This window comes from Pan troglodytes, chromosome 14, assembly GCF_028858775.2.
Source record: "Pan troglodytes isolate AG18354 chromosome 14, NHGRI_mPanTro3-v2.0_pri, whole genome shotgun sequence".
In the NCBI taxonomy this organism is placed as follows: Eukaryota; Metazoa; Chordata; class Mammalia; order Primates; family Hominidae; genus Pan; species Pan troglodytes.
Window position 1 is genome coordinate 78,517,409 of NC_072412.2, and position 15,231 is coordinate 78,532,639.

General features: G+C 37.3%; 1 protein-coding gene across 4 annotated transcripts in view; it reads left to right on the forward strand.

Moving 5' to 3' along the window:
• The window catches only part of PIBF1 (progesterone immunomodulatory binding factor 1), a 298,753-nt gene that overhangs the window by 55,220 nt on the left and 228,302 nt on the right, over positions 1 to 15,231 (forward strand). The window contains exon 10 of one of the 4 annotated variants that reach the window (XM_024348282.3): positions 10,753 to 10,839. The exons of the other annotated variants lie outside the window; for them this stretch is intronic. Coding sequence (XP_024204050.1) covers positions 10,753 to 10,839 — 87 coding nt within the window. The remainder of the gene's footprint in view (positions 1 to 10,752; positions 10,840 to 15,231) is intronic. 4 annotated transcript variants of the gene reach the window in all.

The window sequence follows — 15,231 nt, forward strand, 5'->3', positions numbered from 1 at the left end:
AATTACTGTTAAATTGTTATTTAATATAGCAGGTTGGTAGAGATTTTTATGCTAATGCCTCTGAGGGGTATGATTTTATTCTCAGGTTTCTTTGTTCTTGGGTAAAAATATTTGTGGTAATAAGAGAGTAGATATACAATTTATGATAGAACTTTTTTAGGATTTTTGCTAAATATGACTTAGTAGAAAGTCATAAAATGACTCTCATGAAAATCAGATTATTATTTTCCTCATAAATTTGGATTGCATAGATCTTTATCTACCTGTTTGATCTTTTTTGAAAGTCTGCATTAGAAGTATACGCCAAAGGAAATTAATATGAACTTCAAACACTGAACACAAAAGAAATCATTCATTTGTGTATTCAACAGATACTTTGTGATTATACTCTTCTGCCTATTTTTTCTTGTTCTTCTCTTATTTGAGCTTTAAAATAATTATGCCATATTTATAATTTAGGATTATATTTTCAATGAAAATGGCAAAGAATTTCAAAATGTAAAAATTCTAAGTGATCATTCAGTACTATCTTAGCAGTAGACAAACTAAAAATATGCTTTGGGCACCAGCAAATACGTGTGCATGCCAGAAGAAATTATACGTATTCTTAAAAAATGTTTTGACATATTAATTTTTAAAATATTTTTTATCTTGGGAAAAATAAAAACACCTCTGCATTTGTTTACACTTAGTTTATATTTTAATATTTGATTATCGAATTACTAGTAGGAGCACCATAATCTTTTATGTGAATAAGGCTTTTGAAGTCCTAAGCTAGCCTTCATATGTTGAATCCTGAGAAAATTCTGTTCCAAGTAGCTCAAATATTGGACCACTCTTTAAATAGCATTATTTTTTATTTTAATTACTATGTTATGATTGTTCTCTTTTTTGACCATATATGTTTGCATGTATGTGTATAAAATAACAGATGTTAAGAGAAAATTTCCTAGTTTTCATTAAATAAATAATTATAAAGAAGTAGAATAATGCAGCACTACAGAAATGTCCTTGAGACTCTTTCTGCTTAACTCCTTTCTTCCATAACTGCTATTCTGTTATGCTAATAACTTCCTTGCTTCTCCTTAGACTTTTATTATCTATGTTTCCAGTAAATAAACATCTCTGCACAATATAGTTTAGTTTTTCATATTATATTAGTATCATATAAATGGAATTATGCTGTATACACATATATTTTTGTGGCTTCTTCACATAACCTTATGATTTTAAGATTCATTTGCTTTTGCACTTAGTTGTCCCTTCATGTTCATTACAAAAGTATAACAGTTTTATGAATGTACATGCTTAGGGCAGCAGAGTTATTAAGAGATTGGAGAGAGAATTCCAAAGACATTCTCTATCTTTGGCAAAATTTTACTTCGTCCCAGCCCTACATTAGAAAGGAGGATCCTGTACCTTGTGATTACTTGCTCTGAAAGTTCAAAATGCAGACTAAAAGAAGAGGTATACACCTATTAAATGCTAAGCTTTATGTTGGAAAGTTTTACATTTGCACCCTCATGTAATTTTCAGAGCAATAAATTAATGTATTTAGCAAATATTTATTGAAATGTACCATATGCCAGCTAAATGCTAGACATCATAGGTAGTGGTGACCTTTGTCTTCACAAAGCTGGTAGTCTAATGGAGGGTAAAGACAAATAGAGAAACAATTATCATAAGTATGATGATGATGGACAAAATGATAGGATAAAAGATGAGACCATCTGTGTATCTAACCTAGCCTTGGGAGGAATTGGGGAAGACTTCATAAATGAAGAACTGCCCCTTTTGACTAAAACTACTATTAAAAGTAAAACTTCAGACACATTAAATTTAAAGTTTAATTGAGCAATGAACGATTCGCAAATCAGGCAGCTTCCAGAATCACAGCAGATTCAGAGAGACTCCAGGGGTCCCTCATGGTCAGAACAAATTTATAGACAAAAAAAGTAAAGTGGCATACAGAAATCAGAAGTGAGATACAGAAACAGCTGGATTTGTTATAGGTTGGTGTTTAACTTATTTGAACACTCAGCAGTGTATGAATGGTTGAAGTATGGCTGCTGGGGTTGGCCCAGACTCAGCTGTCGTTACAGGCACATACCCCCAAGTTAGGTTTTCTGTCTTGTCTGCCTATTAAGTTAGGTTGCAGTTTGTCAATATGGACTCAAATATAGAAGTATGGAGTCCTTCTTAAGGCCATATTTAGTTTGCATTAACACTATGAACTAAGGAAGGAAAGGAAATTGGGGGAATGAACATATAGCATATATAAAAGCCTGAAAGTAGGACAAAAAGGACAAAATGAAGCTTTTTGAACAAACTAATTCGGTATGGCTGAAGGATAGACTGAGAGGCAGGGAGTTAAAAGAGATGAAACAGAAGCAGGAAATGGGCCCAAAGAATGCATTTGGACCATTATGTAAGACCTGTGGGGAACAATTGAAAGATTTTAAGAAGAGGCATGAATTGATCTGATTTTATATCAAAAGATCACTGTAATGTAGAGAATAGATTGGAATGGCATAAGCCTGTTAGACAGAGAGGGTCTACTTTTAGAGGTTATTTCCGTTATCCAGATGAGAGGTGATAATGGAACTGGATTAGTATCAGTAAAGATGAGAGAAATGGGCCAGGTTGGAAAAGTATTCAGGAGACAGAGCCGACAGGACTCAGTGACTAGATTGGATTGGTTGGATGAGAACTCATTAAGGATGTCAGCAAGGTTTCTGAATTAAACAGCTGCATAGATAGTGATATAGTTTTTAAAACATTAGAAAATACAAAGCTTTAATAGGAAAACATGATAAATTTAGTTGTTTCACTTGAAGTGTCTGTGGGATATACAAATAAAAGAGTTGACTGTAGAAGAATCTGAACCTCAAGAGAAAGATCTGGGAATTAGAGAGGCCTGTGGTATAGATAGTATTATTACTATTTTACAAATAAGTACTGTTGGTTCTGTGGTTCAATTCTGTTGTGGATTTAATAGGCTTTTGTTGACTGATATAATAACTTTAAAATATATGGGAACTTCCTATGGTTATTCCTACGCAATCCACATAGCCATATAAACTTTGGTATGTAATCATCTTGAAAATTTCCTCATTTTTTAGGTTTTTGCTGTTTTTAAAAAAAAAAAAATCTTTAAAGTTTATCCCATTGTAACATAAATGTGGTTGGTAGGGGTAGGTTGGTAAGGCTGTGTGGGGAAACAACCAACAGAGCCGTTTCTGGAAGTAGGAAAACTGAAAGCAGATGTCCTTGTCTCCTTGTCTCCAGTGTTCTTCTGACCCCCTATCCACATCAAAATGGACACTACCTAACCAGGGGATTCCTGGGATTGGGGCTGCCCTGTGGATGCCCCAGCCAGCCACAGGGCTCAGAATTGATTGGATGTATACTGAGGCTAGAGTGGACAGTTGCCACCAGGTGGTGCCAAATTGCAGCCTGAGCCCAGATGAATTTGAATTTCACAGGACACCTAACTAGCTAGGTGTACAGGCTTGCCTTTATCATTTTAATCTCACAGTAATCCAACTCTATGTTTTATGTAATCTTTGGGGATCATAGTTTCTTCATTATGGCAGATTTAACTGTAGTTAGAGCTTGTATCATACTAATCTTCCACACAGTAAAAAGTAAATTATAAATTACTTCTTTTGAAATCTTAGAACTTAAAATGGCTAAAGAAAGAATTTTAATATTTCCTGTTATAAAACATGAAATTCATAATAAGTTTACACATTTAAGGTTGTGTGTGTGTGTTTAGGTAAATTAATCTTTTGCTTTGGCCTGAGATGTGTAATTATGTTAATTACTAGTATTTTATCAAAGTGTGCTGTTACAATAAGTTGAAATGGATGAAGTACTTACACTTGCATATTTATATTTGGTCTCCTTATCTCTCCCCCAATAAACTTTTTTTTTTTTTTTTTTTTTTTTGACGGAGTCTTGCTCTGTCACCCAGACTGGAGTGCAGTGGCGTGATCTCAGCTCATTGCAACCTCCACCTCCCAGGTCCAAGCGATTCTCCTGTCTCAGCCTTCTGAGTAGCTGGGATTACAGGTTCGCGCCACCACGCCCGGCTAATTTTCGTATTTTTAATACGGATGGGGTTTCACCATCTGTTGGCCAGGCTGTTCTCAAACTCCTGACCTCAGGTAGTCTGCCTGCCTCGGCCTCCCAAAGTGCTGGGATTACAGGCGTGAGCCACCATGCCCGGCCCCAATAAACCTTTTCTAAAGAAACTGAAATGATGATTAATGAAATACATTTTGCCTTTAATTTGTTGTCTATACATTGGAGGATATTAAAAGGATACTTTTTCTTTTCTCTTCTTTAATATGGAAAAGGCACATGGAACTTACTCTGTCCAATCTTGGTATCTGACCTGCAGTCATTCCACTAGTTCTTGAAGTTAAAGTATTGAGAGAAAAGGAAGAGAGTAGAAGATATAAAGACTTAAGAAAAGGGCAATTATAAACGAAGAGAGAACTTGGATATTTAGATACATCAAACATACTGTAGTTGAAATTATAATATGTATGTATGCTTTGGTCCAGTTTGTGAATTAAGCTTTTTTGTCTTTTCTGTATTTTCTAGTTACTTAAAATTCCACTTTGGAGCTGTAGGAAATGAGTGAAAGGTACCACAGTGCTGAGATGTATTATATAAATAACTTCTTGCTTAGTAGGTATTATGTGACAGAAATGTTATGGACCCTCTTATGCATTTGGAAATAAGACATTCTGTGAGTGGGAGTATATTATGAAAGAGATTTGGATCAAAAGACTGAACTTGATCCTGGTTCTACCACTTACTAGCTCAGCAGATAAGTCACTTAATATCTCTGAAGTTTAATTTCTTCTTTTATAAAATGGGCTAATAGGCTAGGTGTGGTGGCTAACACCTGTAATACCAACACTTTGGGAGACTGAGGCAGATGGATTGCTTAAGTCTAGGAATTCGAGACCAGCCTGGGCAACATGGCAGAACCCCGTCTCTAGTGAAAATACAAAAAAAATTAGCCAGGCTGGTGGCACAGACCTGTAGTCCTATTAAGGAGGCTGAGGTGGGAGGATCACGTGAGCCTGGGAGGTCAAGGCTACACTGAGCCAAGATCATGCCATTTGCACTCCACCCTGGGCAAATGGAGTGAGACCCTGTCTCAAAAAATAATAATAACTAACTAATAATACTTTTTAGGGTGGCCCGTGAGGTCTAAATGAGATAATATATGCAAAAAGTACATTATAAATTATAGATGTAGATGAGTTATTTTGGTACCTTGTGCCTATGTAGAATACTTGAAGAAAATATTTTCATCTGTTATGTTGACAGTTGAAGGAAAATCACCATTATATAAAAGTCATCTGATAATATGGGATTATTTATCATTAGAAGATACTAATACAAAATATATATTCTTAAGTGTTTATCTCCGTAGCATTTAACCAGTTTTCTTAAATGATGTAATACAGACGTAGAGGGTCTACATGCCATTCTTTTCTGTCTAAATTTCTGCATAAGATGGCTAGCTTATGTTTCCTAATTAGGTTATGAGATAATAAGGTAAAGGGAGATAAATTCAGCTGATTAAGTTTTTCCATAAAGTAAAACTACCTTTATTTAAGGTGGTCTTGTTACTGTAAACACAGAAAGAGCTATTCTGAGTGGTGCTCTACAAAAGATAATAGAGGCATTCATGATGCTCTTGATGCAGTACAGAATCTGGAAATTGAAATAGCTTTACAATTGTTTGAAAGGGGGTAGGCAGTAGAGAAAAAGAGATTGAAAAGATGCTTTTAAGTGCAACAATTAGTATTGCTTTAGTGATTTTATTTTCCTGCCGAATCAATAAAAACCATCTTGACCACAATTTATCTTCCAAAAGTACTCAAGAAGAAACTTTAATGATATAAACTTGAAATTTGTGTAGAATCTTAGAGTGATATTAAACAACTTTGAATCTTGAATCTATTTACAAAGGTTAGTTGAGTATATGTATTGTATTACAATGGTGAATTTAACTAGTGTACAGAGGTTCCAGTCATCATTTTAAAAGTGTATGTCCTCATTAGTGCTTAAGCAAACAAACAAACTTCTTTTGTTCATATCTTACCAGGTATCTGTATAATGTTTTAAGTTCTTCTATGGAAAAATTTAATAGTAATTACTTTGTCTTTTCAGTTAGATAATTCTTGAAGTATATGGCTCTGCAGATAACTCTCTCAGCATCTTCTCAAATATTTTAAATTAATTTTTATTATCAGTTATCTTTTATTGTTAACTATATTCTTTACTCCTTAGATGTTTACAACGTGTGTTCACTGCTTCATTAATAATACTTAAAAATTTCAAGCTCTGTAGGGTGTTCAGATATGAAGCAAGGTAAGTTCAGGTTGCATAGGAATTTAGATTTACCTTTGTGGTGTAATTCGTTGTGTGTTAGGAGAGGCTGGTAAAGTAAGATTGGGCCAGATTTTAAAGGTTCTGTTGTCAGTGGGGAATTTCCAGAGGTCTTATAGTAGGAAAGAAACATGACTTACTCATTTTTTATAACTACGGTTGCAATGCGGGGTGGATTATAGTTGAAGAAAGCCTAGAAGCAGGGAGATCACGTAGGAGGCTGTTGCACAGCTTAGGTGATGAAAATGAGAAGTAGAAAGAGAAAATGATGGATGAATTTAAAGAATACGTAGGAGAATTGGCAAGATCTGGTGATTGACAGGAAGTGAACCTCAGGAACGACCCCAACTTTTCTACCTCAGTAGTGTCAGAGTGATTGGTGATAAGGCATGGCCATTAGCTCCAGAATGCAGACTTTTTGAGACAGAGTTTTGCTCTTGTCGTCCAGGCTGGAGTGCAGTGGCACAGTCTTGGCTCACTGCAACCTCTGCCTCCCGGGTTCAAGTGATTCTCCTGCCTCAGCCTCCCAGGTAGCTGGGATTATAGGCATGTGCCACTATGCCCAGCTAATTTTTGTACTTTTAGTAGAGACGGGGTTTCGCCATGTTGGTCAGGCTGGTCTGGAACTCCTGACCTCAGGTGATCTACCCACCTCGGCCTCCCAAAGTGCTGGGATTACAGGCATGAGCCACCGCGCCTGGCCTAATTTCTGATCTTTTACAGATGTGGCAGCCCTGACCAAGCTCAAAAGTGCTTATCTGAGATCACACAGCTTTTTACTAGAGATGTTTCTCTGCTGTGCCCCAGATTTCACTCCACTTAGCCCTCAGATTAGTAGAAGGAGCCCTAAGCTGCTAAAGCCCCTCCAACAGTCTTCTCTGTTTTCCCTAGGATGCCATTAAAAATAGTATCACTTTCATTTTATACAATAAAAACTTTGAAGAAACATTGCTGTAATTATCAACCTTTAAATTAACATCACGTTTTAATTTACATTTTCATATTTAGGTAGCATAGTAACCATAGTTACTATTTATTGAGTACCTATTATGCGTCAAGCATTGTACTCAACACTTTACATACGTTGTAGAAAAAGAAACACATTTTATGAAGTTTAGGTATTAATAACCCTATTTTACAAGTAAGGAAATTGAGACATCAACTGTGACTTGCCTGTGATTATTATAAACATTTGTTGGTAAAAACTAGATACATCTGACTCTGCAATGCAGTGCACACTCCCATTTAACTGGTCAGTGCTATGTAAACTGATCAAAGATTTCCTATCAAAACTACAATTTTGAAGTTAATTTACTTAAAATAGAAATTCTGTCTTTTTTTATTATTATACTTTAGGTTCTGGGATACATGTGCAGAACGTGTAGGTTTGTTACATAGGTATACACATGCCATGGTGGTTTGCTGCACCCATCAACCCGTCATCTACATTAGGTATTTCTCCTAATGCTCTCCGTCCCCTAGCCCTTCACCCCAACAGGCCCCAGTGTATGATGTTTCCCTCCCTGTTTCCATGTGTTCTCATTGTTCAACTCCCACTTATGAGTGAGAACATTCAGTGTTTCGGTTTTCTGTTCCTGTGTTAGTTTGCTGAGAATGATGGAGAAACTCTGTCTTTTAAGAGAATTTGCAAACGACATTCCATGCTTGAGGGCTGAGTATGGATCATTAGAGCTTTATAAAAGCATCTGTAATTTTATTTATACACACATACACACACACACACACACACACACACACACACACACACACACACACACACACACGGATGAAGTCTTACTGTTTTGCCCAGGCTGGGTCTTGAACTCCTGAGCTCAAGTGATCCTCCCCCCCAACCTCAGCCTCCCAAAGTGCTAGGATTACAGGTGTGAGCCACCATTCCCAGACAAGCATTTATAATTTTTGAAGTTAGCAAAGAGGACTTTTTCTTTTCTTTTTTATTTTATTTTATTTTAAGTTCTGTGATACAAATGCAGAACATGTAGGTTTGTTGCATAGGTATACATGTGCCATGGTGGTTTGCTGCACCTATCAACGGGTCATCTAGGTTTTAAGCCCCACATGCATTAGCTGTTTGTCCTAATGCTCTCCCTCCCCTTGCCCCCCACCCCCCAGTTGGCCCCAGTGTGTGTTGTTCCCCTCCCTGTTTCCGTGTGTTCTCATTGTTCAGCTCCCACTTATGAGTGAGAATATGTGGTGTTTGGTTTTCTGTTCCTGTGTTAGTTTGCTGAGGATGATGGTTTCTAGCTTCGTATCCATGTCCCTGCAAAGGACATGATCTCATTCCTTTTTATGGCTGTGTAGTATTCCATGGTGTATATGTACCACATTTTCTTTATCCAGTCTATCATTGATGGGCATTTGTGTTGGTTCCATGCCTTTGCTACTATAAATAGTGCTGCAATAAATATATGTGTCCATGTGTCTTTTTATAGTAGAGTGATTTATATTCCTTTTATAGTAGAGTGATTTATAGTCCTTTTGGTATATACCTAGTAATGGGATTGCTGGGTCTAATGTTATTTCTTCTTGTAGCTCCTTGAGGAATCGCTACACTGTCTTCCACAACGGTTGAAGTAATTTACACTCCCACTAACAGTGTAGAAGCATTCCTGCTTCTCACCAGCATCTGTTGTTTCTTGGCTTTTAATAATTGCCATTTTGACTGGCATGAGATGGTATCATTGTGGTTTTGATTTGCATTTCTCTATCAGTGATGATGAGCTTTTTTTCATGTTTCTTGGCCACATAAATGTCTTCTTTTGAGAAGTGTGTGTTCATATCCACTATCAAGCCTTTGGCACCCCCATACTACTCCAACAAAGATGTTTTTACCAAAGCCCCTAAGACCTTCATGTTGCCCAAATCCAGTAGTCATATTCTCAGTTCTTACCATGCTTGACCTTACTAGCAGTATGTAACACAGTTGATCACTCCCTACTCCTGGGAACACATTCTTTAGCTTCCATAGTGTCACACATTATTAAATTTTTCTCTTCCTCATTAGCTGCACCTACTCATTCTCTTTGTTGGTTCCTCCTCATCTTCTTGACAACTTTTGCAGCTGCCTCCATGGCATTTCCACTTGGTTATCTATTAATAATATTTATCCTAATGTGTTCAGAAGCAAATTTCTGTTCCATTCTACCTCCGAATTCTGCTCCACCTTCAGTCTTACCCAGTTCGATTAAAGACAACTCTATTCTTCCACTTGCCCAGACCAAAAACCTGAAGTCATCTTTTTTCACATTCCATATTCTATTCATTAGCAAATCCTTTTGGATTTATGATCTCTATCTCACGTATATTACCTTGCTTCAAGTCACCATTATCTCTTGCCTAAAAATTACTGCAGTAGCCTCTTAAGTGGTCCCCAGCTTTCTTCCTCGCCCTCTCCAGTCTCTTAGCACAGTTCTTGTTAAATGATAAGTTGGATCACTCCTCTACTCAAATAAAAAGGCTCCCCATCATTAAACCTAGTAAAACTTTAAATGATTACAGTGGCCTGTGATCCTACCTGATCAGTATTCAGTTATCCTATCCTCATTTAGGATTTTCTTCTGGTCACTCGCATAGTCATGCTGGCCTCCTGTTCTTTTACCTGTAGGTGTGCTCCTACCTCAGGTCCTTTGTATTCAGTTTCCACTGCGTAACCATCTACTCCTGATGATACACCTGTTCTTGTGGTCTTTTCTGACTTTGTTCTATGTTGTCTTTGTTTTTAATCTATCAGCATACTACATATTTATTTACTTTGGGTTTTTTTCCTACTAGAATGTGATCTCCATGAAAGTAGGAGTTTTCATGTATCGTTCAGTCCTGGACTCCCAGGTACCAGTGCCTGGTACGCAGTAAACACTCAATATACATAATATTTATTGAATGAAAGAATGAATTGGTACTACTTTTTAGAAATTAGGTGGCTGTTGGTTTAGATGAAAACCTACTCAAAGGTTTATAATGGATTTGATCAGGACTGAGTGTAGTTTCAAGATATATAGTAGTTACTCAGTTAACCATCTACCAGATTCATTCTGTTTCATTTTGATATGTTACCTTTTATCCTGTCAGCTACTTTGTAAATCTTAACACATTAATGGATTTAAGCAAATATTTTGCATTTTGGTACTTCAATTTTTTATAATTTTTCAACCATAATTTGGGTTCAATGTTTATCTGCTTTGTGCTTAAGTTTTCATGTCTAGAAACAAACAAAAATCTGCTTGAGCACCAATTGTCTTCAGTCCATTTTATGCTGCTATAACAGGATACCTGAGACTGTATAATTATAATGAACAGAAGTTTATTGGCTCACAGGTCTGGAGGCTGGGAAGTCCAATATCTACGTACTGGCATCTGGCAAGAGCCTTCTCACTACATTATCATATGGCATAAGGCAAGAAGGTGGGAGACAGAGCAAGGGGGAGCCAAACTCACCCTTTTATAATGGCACCATTCCCACTCTCATGGCCTAATCACCATTATCAGGTCCCACTTCTTAATACTGTTAGAATGGCAGTTAAATTTCAACATGAGTTTTGGAGGACAAAAACTTTTAAACCAAGGCACCAACTATAATAAAAGGTTAGGAAAGTGTAGCATTTTCAGTCAACAATGATCTCAAAAAGTTTCTACTCTTAAAATGTATAGCTTCTCCCAAGAAATTTATTAAAGAAGATTTCCACTTTGCTTATTTCGTTTTTATGTCCTACTCATTAACTTTTCAGTCATCTATGATAAAGGTAAAACTACAGTCATTGAATAGAAACAAGATAATCTACATGCAACCCTTCTATTTTATGCCATCTTAAAAACAAAGGCATCAGATACGGAAATGAGCAGTTTTATGTTGTGTCCAGGAAGACGCTGGAGGTAGAGATGATAAATTCAAACACTTTTCCTATAAATAAGCCTGTCATATAAAACAGCCTATTTTAATCCTTTGTTGTTCTAACTAGAAAAATATATTTACTTTTATTAGCCAAAAATATTTTTACATGAAGACAGAGGGAAGAGTTTGGATTGCTTAGTTGCGCCTGCTGAGCTCTTCTGATAGCCATGGTTCTTTTTGTTTGTTCTTGTTTTTGTTTTTTCACTATTTATGCTTGGTAAATTTTAAGTTCTGAGGCATTAGGGATGGTTATTCAGGCTAAGACGTATTCCTTGCATTGCCAAACTCTGATTTGATACTGTTTGAATTTCGAAGGGTCCTAAAGTTTTTCTCATTCTTCTGACATTTTTCTTACCACTTTTCAGATATAAATATAGATTCAGCCTATTGGTACTGTGAAATTTATCATCTAGTAGTAGGCAAATACATTCTACCCTGTACGTTAGTCTATTGTTACGAATGTTTTATAATGAGGTTTTCAAGTTTCAGTTGTGAGCTACTGTTGAATAAACTTCTGTGTATTAAATTATCTGCTGCACAAATGGCACTATATTGCATATGAACTATGTCTATTTTGTTATAATATTAAAACCCTTTTATTTAAGTAAATGATTAAGAACTTAACTCTTGTCTGGGCGCGGTGGCTCACGCCTGTAGTCCCAGCACTTTGGGAGGCCGAGGCGGGCGGATCACGAGGTCAGGAGATCGAGACCACAGTGAAACCCCGTCTCTACTAAAAATACAAAAAATTAGCCGGCATGGTGGCGGGTGCCTGTAGTCCCAGCTACTCAGGAGGCTGAGGCAGGAGAATGGCGTGAACCTGGGAAGCGGAGCTTGCAGTGAGCTGAGATCGCGCCACTGCACTCCAGCTTGGGTGACAGAGTGAGACTCCGTCTCAAAAAAAAAAAAAAAGAACTTAACTCTTCAAGTTTCTCATTTGAATGTTATAATTTAAGTAACCATACCTCTTGGTTTGTCTAAGAAAGTAGTGGTTTGTGTGTGTTTCTTTGGCATAATTTTTAATAGCACCCTCTTTTATTCTAAAAAGTGCACCAGGTTGAAAAATACATTATTTGAACACTCTAGTTATAAAAGTAGGATACTCACTTACCCTTTGCATTTCACATAGTATTTATTTAAGATTTATTTTCTTCAATCTTTCCTCTCAATATGTCTCCATCCCACAACATAGGGTGAATGGGAAAAATACATATGTGTATATGGGAGATACATAGAATTGCTAGGAAACAACATGAAAGAATCATGAAAAACACAGTGTTGGAATCTAACGTTAACTTTATACAAGTATTTTAAGGGTGATATATTCAGATTTTTGTATTTTAAAACACTTATCTTTCTTTGTTATAATTACATTTGATTATACGCTTGGTTTGGACTTCTAAAACTTGAGCTTCATTAGCTTGTACCTGCTACAGATAGCTTCTATCAATTTTTGAAGTTTCTCTTTTGAAGAACATTTGAATTCCTGTAATTTGTTTTGTAATTGTATTTCTGTTATATTTTCTAATGCATTTAACATTTGAAATGGATTACTTATTATATGAAAGTTATTGTCTTATCTGTGGAAGGAATACATCTAGCGTTTTATCAAACAGTTTATTTTTGAAAGAGCATGTTATATACTGTGGGCCATAAAAGCTAATGTATAGTATATTCACAATTCTTTCAAGGCTTATTTTGATTTCACATCTATTGGTGCCTTGAGGTGGTCATGTAATATAAATCTCATAATGTCAGAATTTCTCAAGGAGAAAACATCTGTGAAGCAAAGGAAATTTTAAGAGGCAGCATAGTATGATTCACAGCACAGACTCTGGAGCCAAATTGTTTGGGTGCACATTTGGACTCTGTAGCATACTTCCTGTGTGACTTTAAGCTAATACTTAACCTCTTTGTGTTTTAGTCTTATCATTTGTAAAATGGAGGTAATGATACAACTGCTTTGTGGGATTGTTGTGACAATTAAATGAGTTGTGATATGTAAAGTGCTTAGAATGGCTTCTGGCACATGGTAAACAGTATGCTATTGCTATTTATTGTCAGTGGAAGAATACATTGAGTTTTTCTCTCTCAGACTTCATATGAAACCTGTGAATTGGTAATATTAAATAAAGTATCTATTTCTTATAAGGAATTATGCTGCGTTTTGCTAAAGAATGCAGGTTGTGGACTGGATATGGAAGGTGTGGTACTTGATAAGGAGATTGGGTTTACACAGAAATGTTACCCACAAACACCTGTGAGAGGACCTCTTGGTAGAAGCCTTAGCTTCTTCTGGCCCATTCCCCAGTTCATTTCTGTTTTCTCTTTCTGAATTGCTTTACCTATTTGTCCTTCAAGACCCAACTTACATGTCACTTTTAAAAAATGTTTCACTTTATTCACCTACCTCTCTTACTCTAGTAAAGAATAATCAACTCCTTCTCTTTGTGGCCATAGAATTTTGTTTATGCCTTAACATAGTACTTAACATAGTACCCTCTAATCATACCTCCTTTCACAAGCCCTGATGTTAGCTTGTTCTAGGTTTTATTTCATTCCCTTTGTCTTGTTTTCATTTCTCATGTCCATTGTTGCAAGAAAGGAAATGTTATTAGGGACTGAAGCTTCTCCATCTACCAATTGAGCATTCGTGATTCATTAGTCCTGTAAATGTGCTCTACTTGTAATTGTGCTGCCGAAATAACATATAGAATAATGAAGCTGTATTTGAGAAATGAACATTGAAACCAATTTGTGGTGATTTACTGACTAAAATATTTACATCATTTCGAAATGAAAAATATATAAATGTTTAATATAGTTTGAGAACTTTATTCTATCTGTAACATTAATTTTTTATGTTTCAGTTTGTTTGAGAATAGAATATTTTTGAAGGTTGTTGCAATCAGGATGACATCTGAAAATAATAATATGCCATTTTTGATAGCTACTTTAGAATGCACTTCCACTTAGTAACCCATAAAAGTAGTTTCTTTTCTTTTCAATAAGAGTTACCTATACTCCAACATTTCTGAAGAAACTATTTTATTTCTGGCTTATCAACTATTTTACTGACAAATCTCTAATGGTTGACATTTTTAAAATTTTAAATTTGTTGTTAATATTGATGGCAGCAGCGGCCCATCTGGAGCAGCTGCTGTAAAGATGCCAGCTGCAGTGGGGGAGGCGCGTCCAGGGCTGCATGCTCCACTGAGCCAGCAGGAGCCGGAAACAGGCAGAAACCCAGACCCCTTCCGAGTTGGAGGGGCAGGAGCCCTCCCAGGCGCAGCTGCAGCGGCCTAGTCGCAGCTGCGGACCCAGGCATTCCCTCACTATCTTCGGCCTAGGGAGCCCCCTTCCCCCACGGGTTCAGAAATGCCTGTTCCCGCTGCCTGACCTCTCCCTACTCCCAGCACCCACTCTGATTTCAGAGCAAAGTTGAGGCCAAGCCTGGGCACTGTTGCAGGTGTGCCCGCTCTTGGGGCATTGCTGACACCCCAGCCCCCTGCCACCTCGGCCTCCTCTGGACTTTGGACACTGACAAGCACGGAAGGGAGGCTGGCCAAAGTGGGGGATGAGGGTGTCTTGGTGCAGGCCTGCAGGTGCCCTTTGGCACTCCAGGCTGGGCGCCAGGTTACAGCTGGTTGATGGCGGCAGGAGGCAGGCTGGCTTCTGGGCGGAAAGGGGTGGGTCCCTGGTGAAGCCCCACCTCAAGCCAGGGATGGCCTGGAGCATGGGAGCTGCGCCACCAGTTTCACAGAACGGAGTGAGAACGTACAGTACTTTTTTCCTCCGGCCCACCCATTGCCACCTATGGACCAATCAGCATATACTTCCTCCCCACTGAAGCCCACAAAAACCCCAGACTCCGGCAGACGTCTGGACGATCTGCCTGCAGAGAG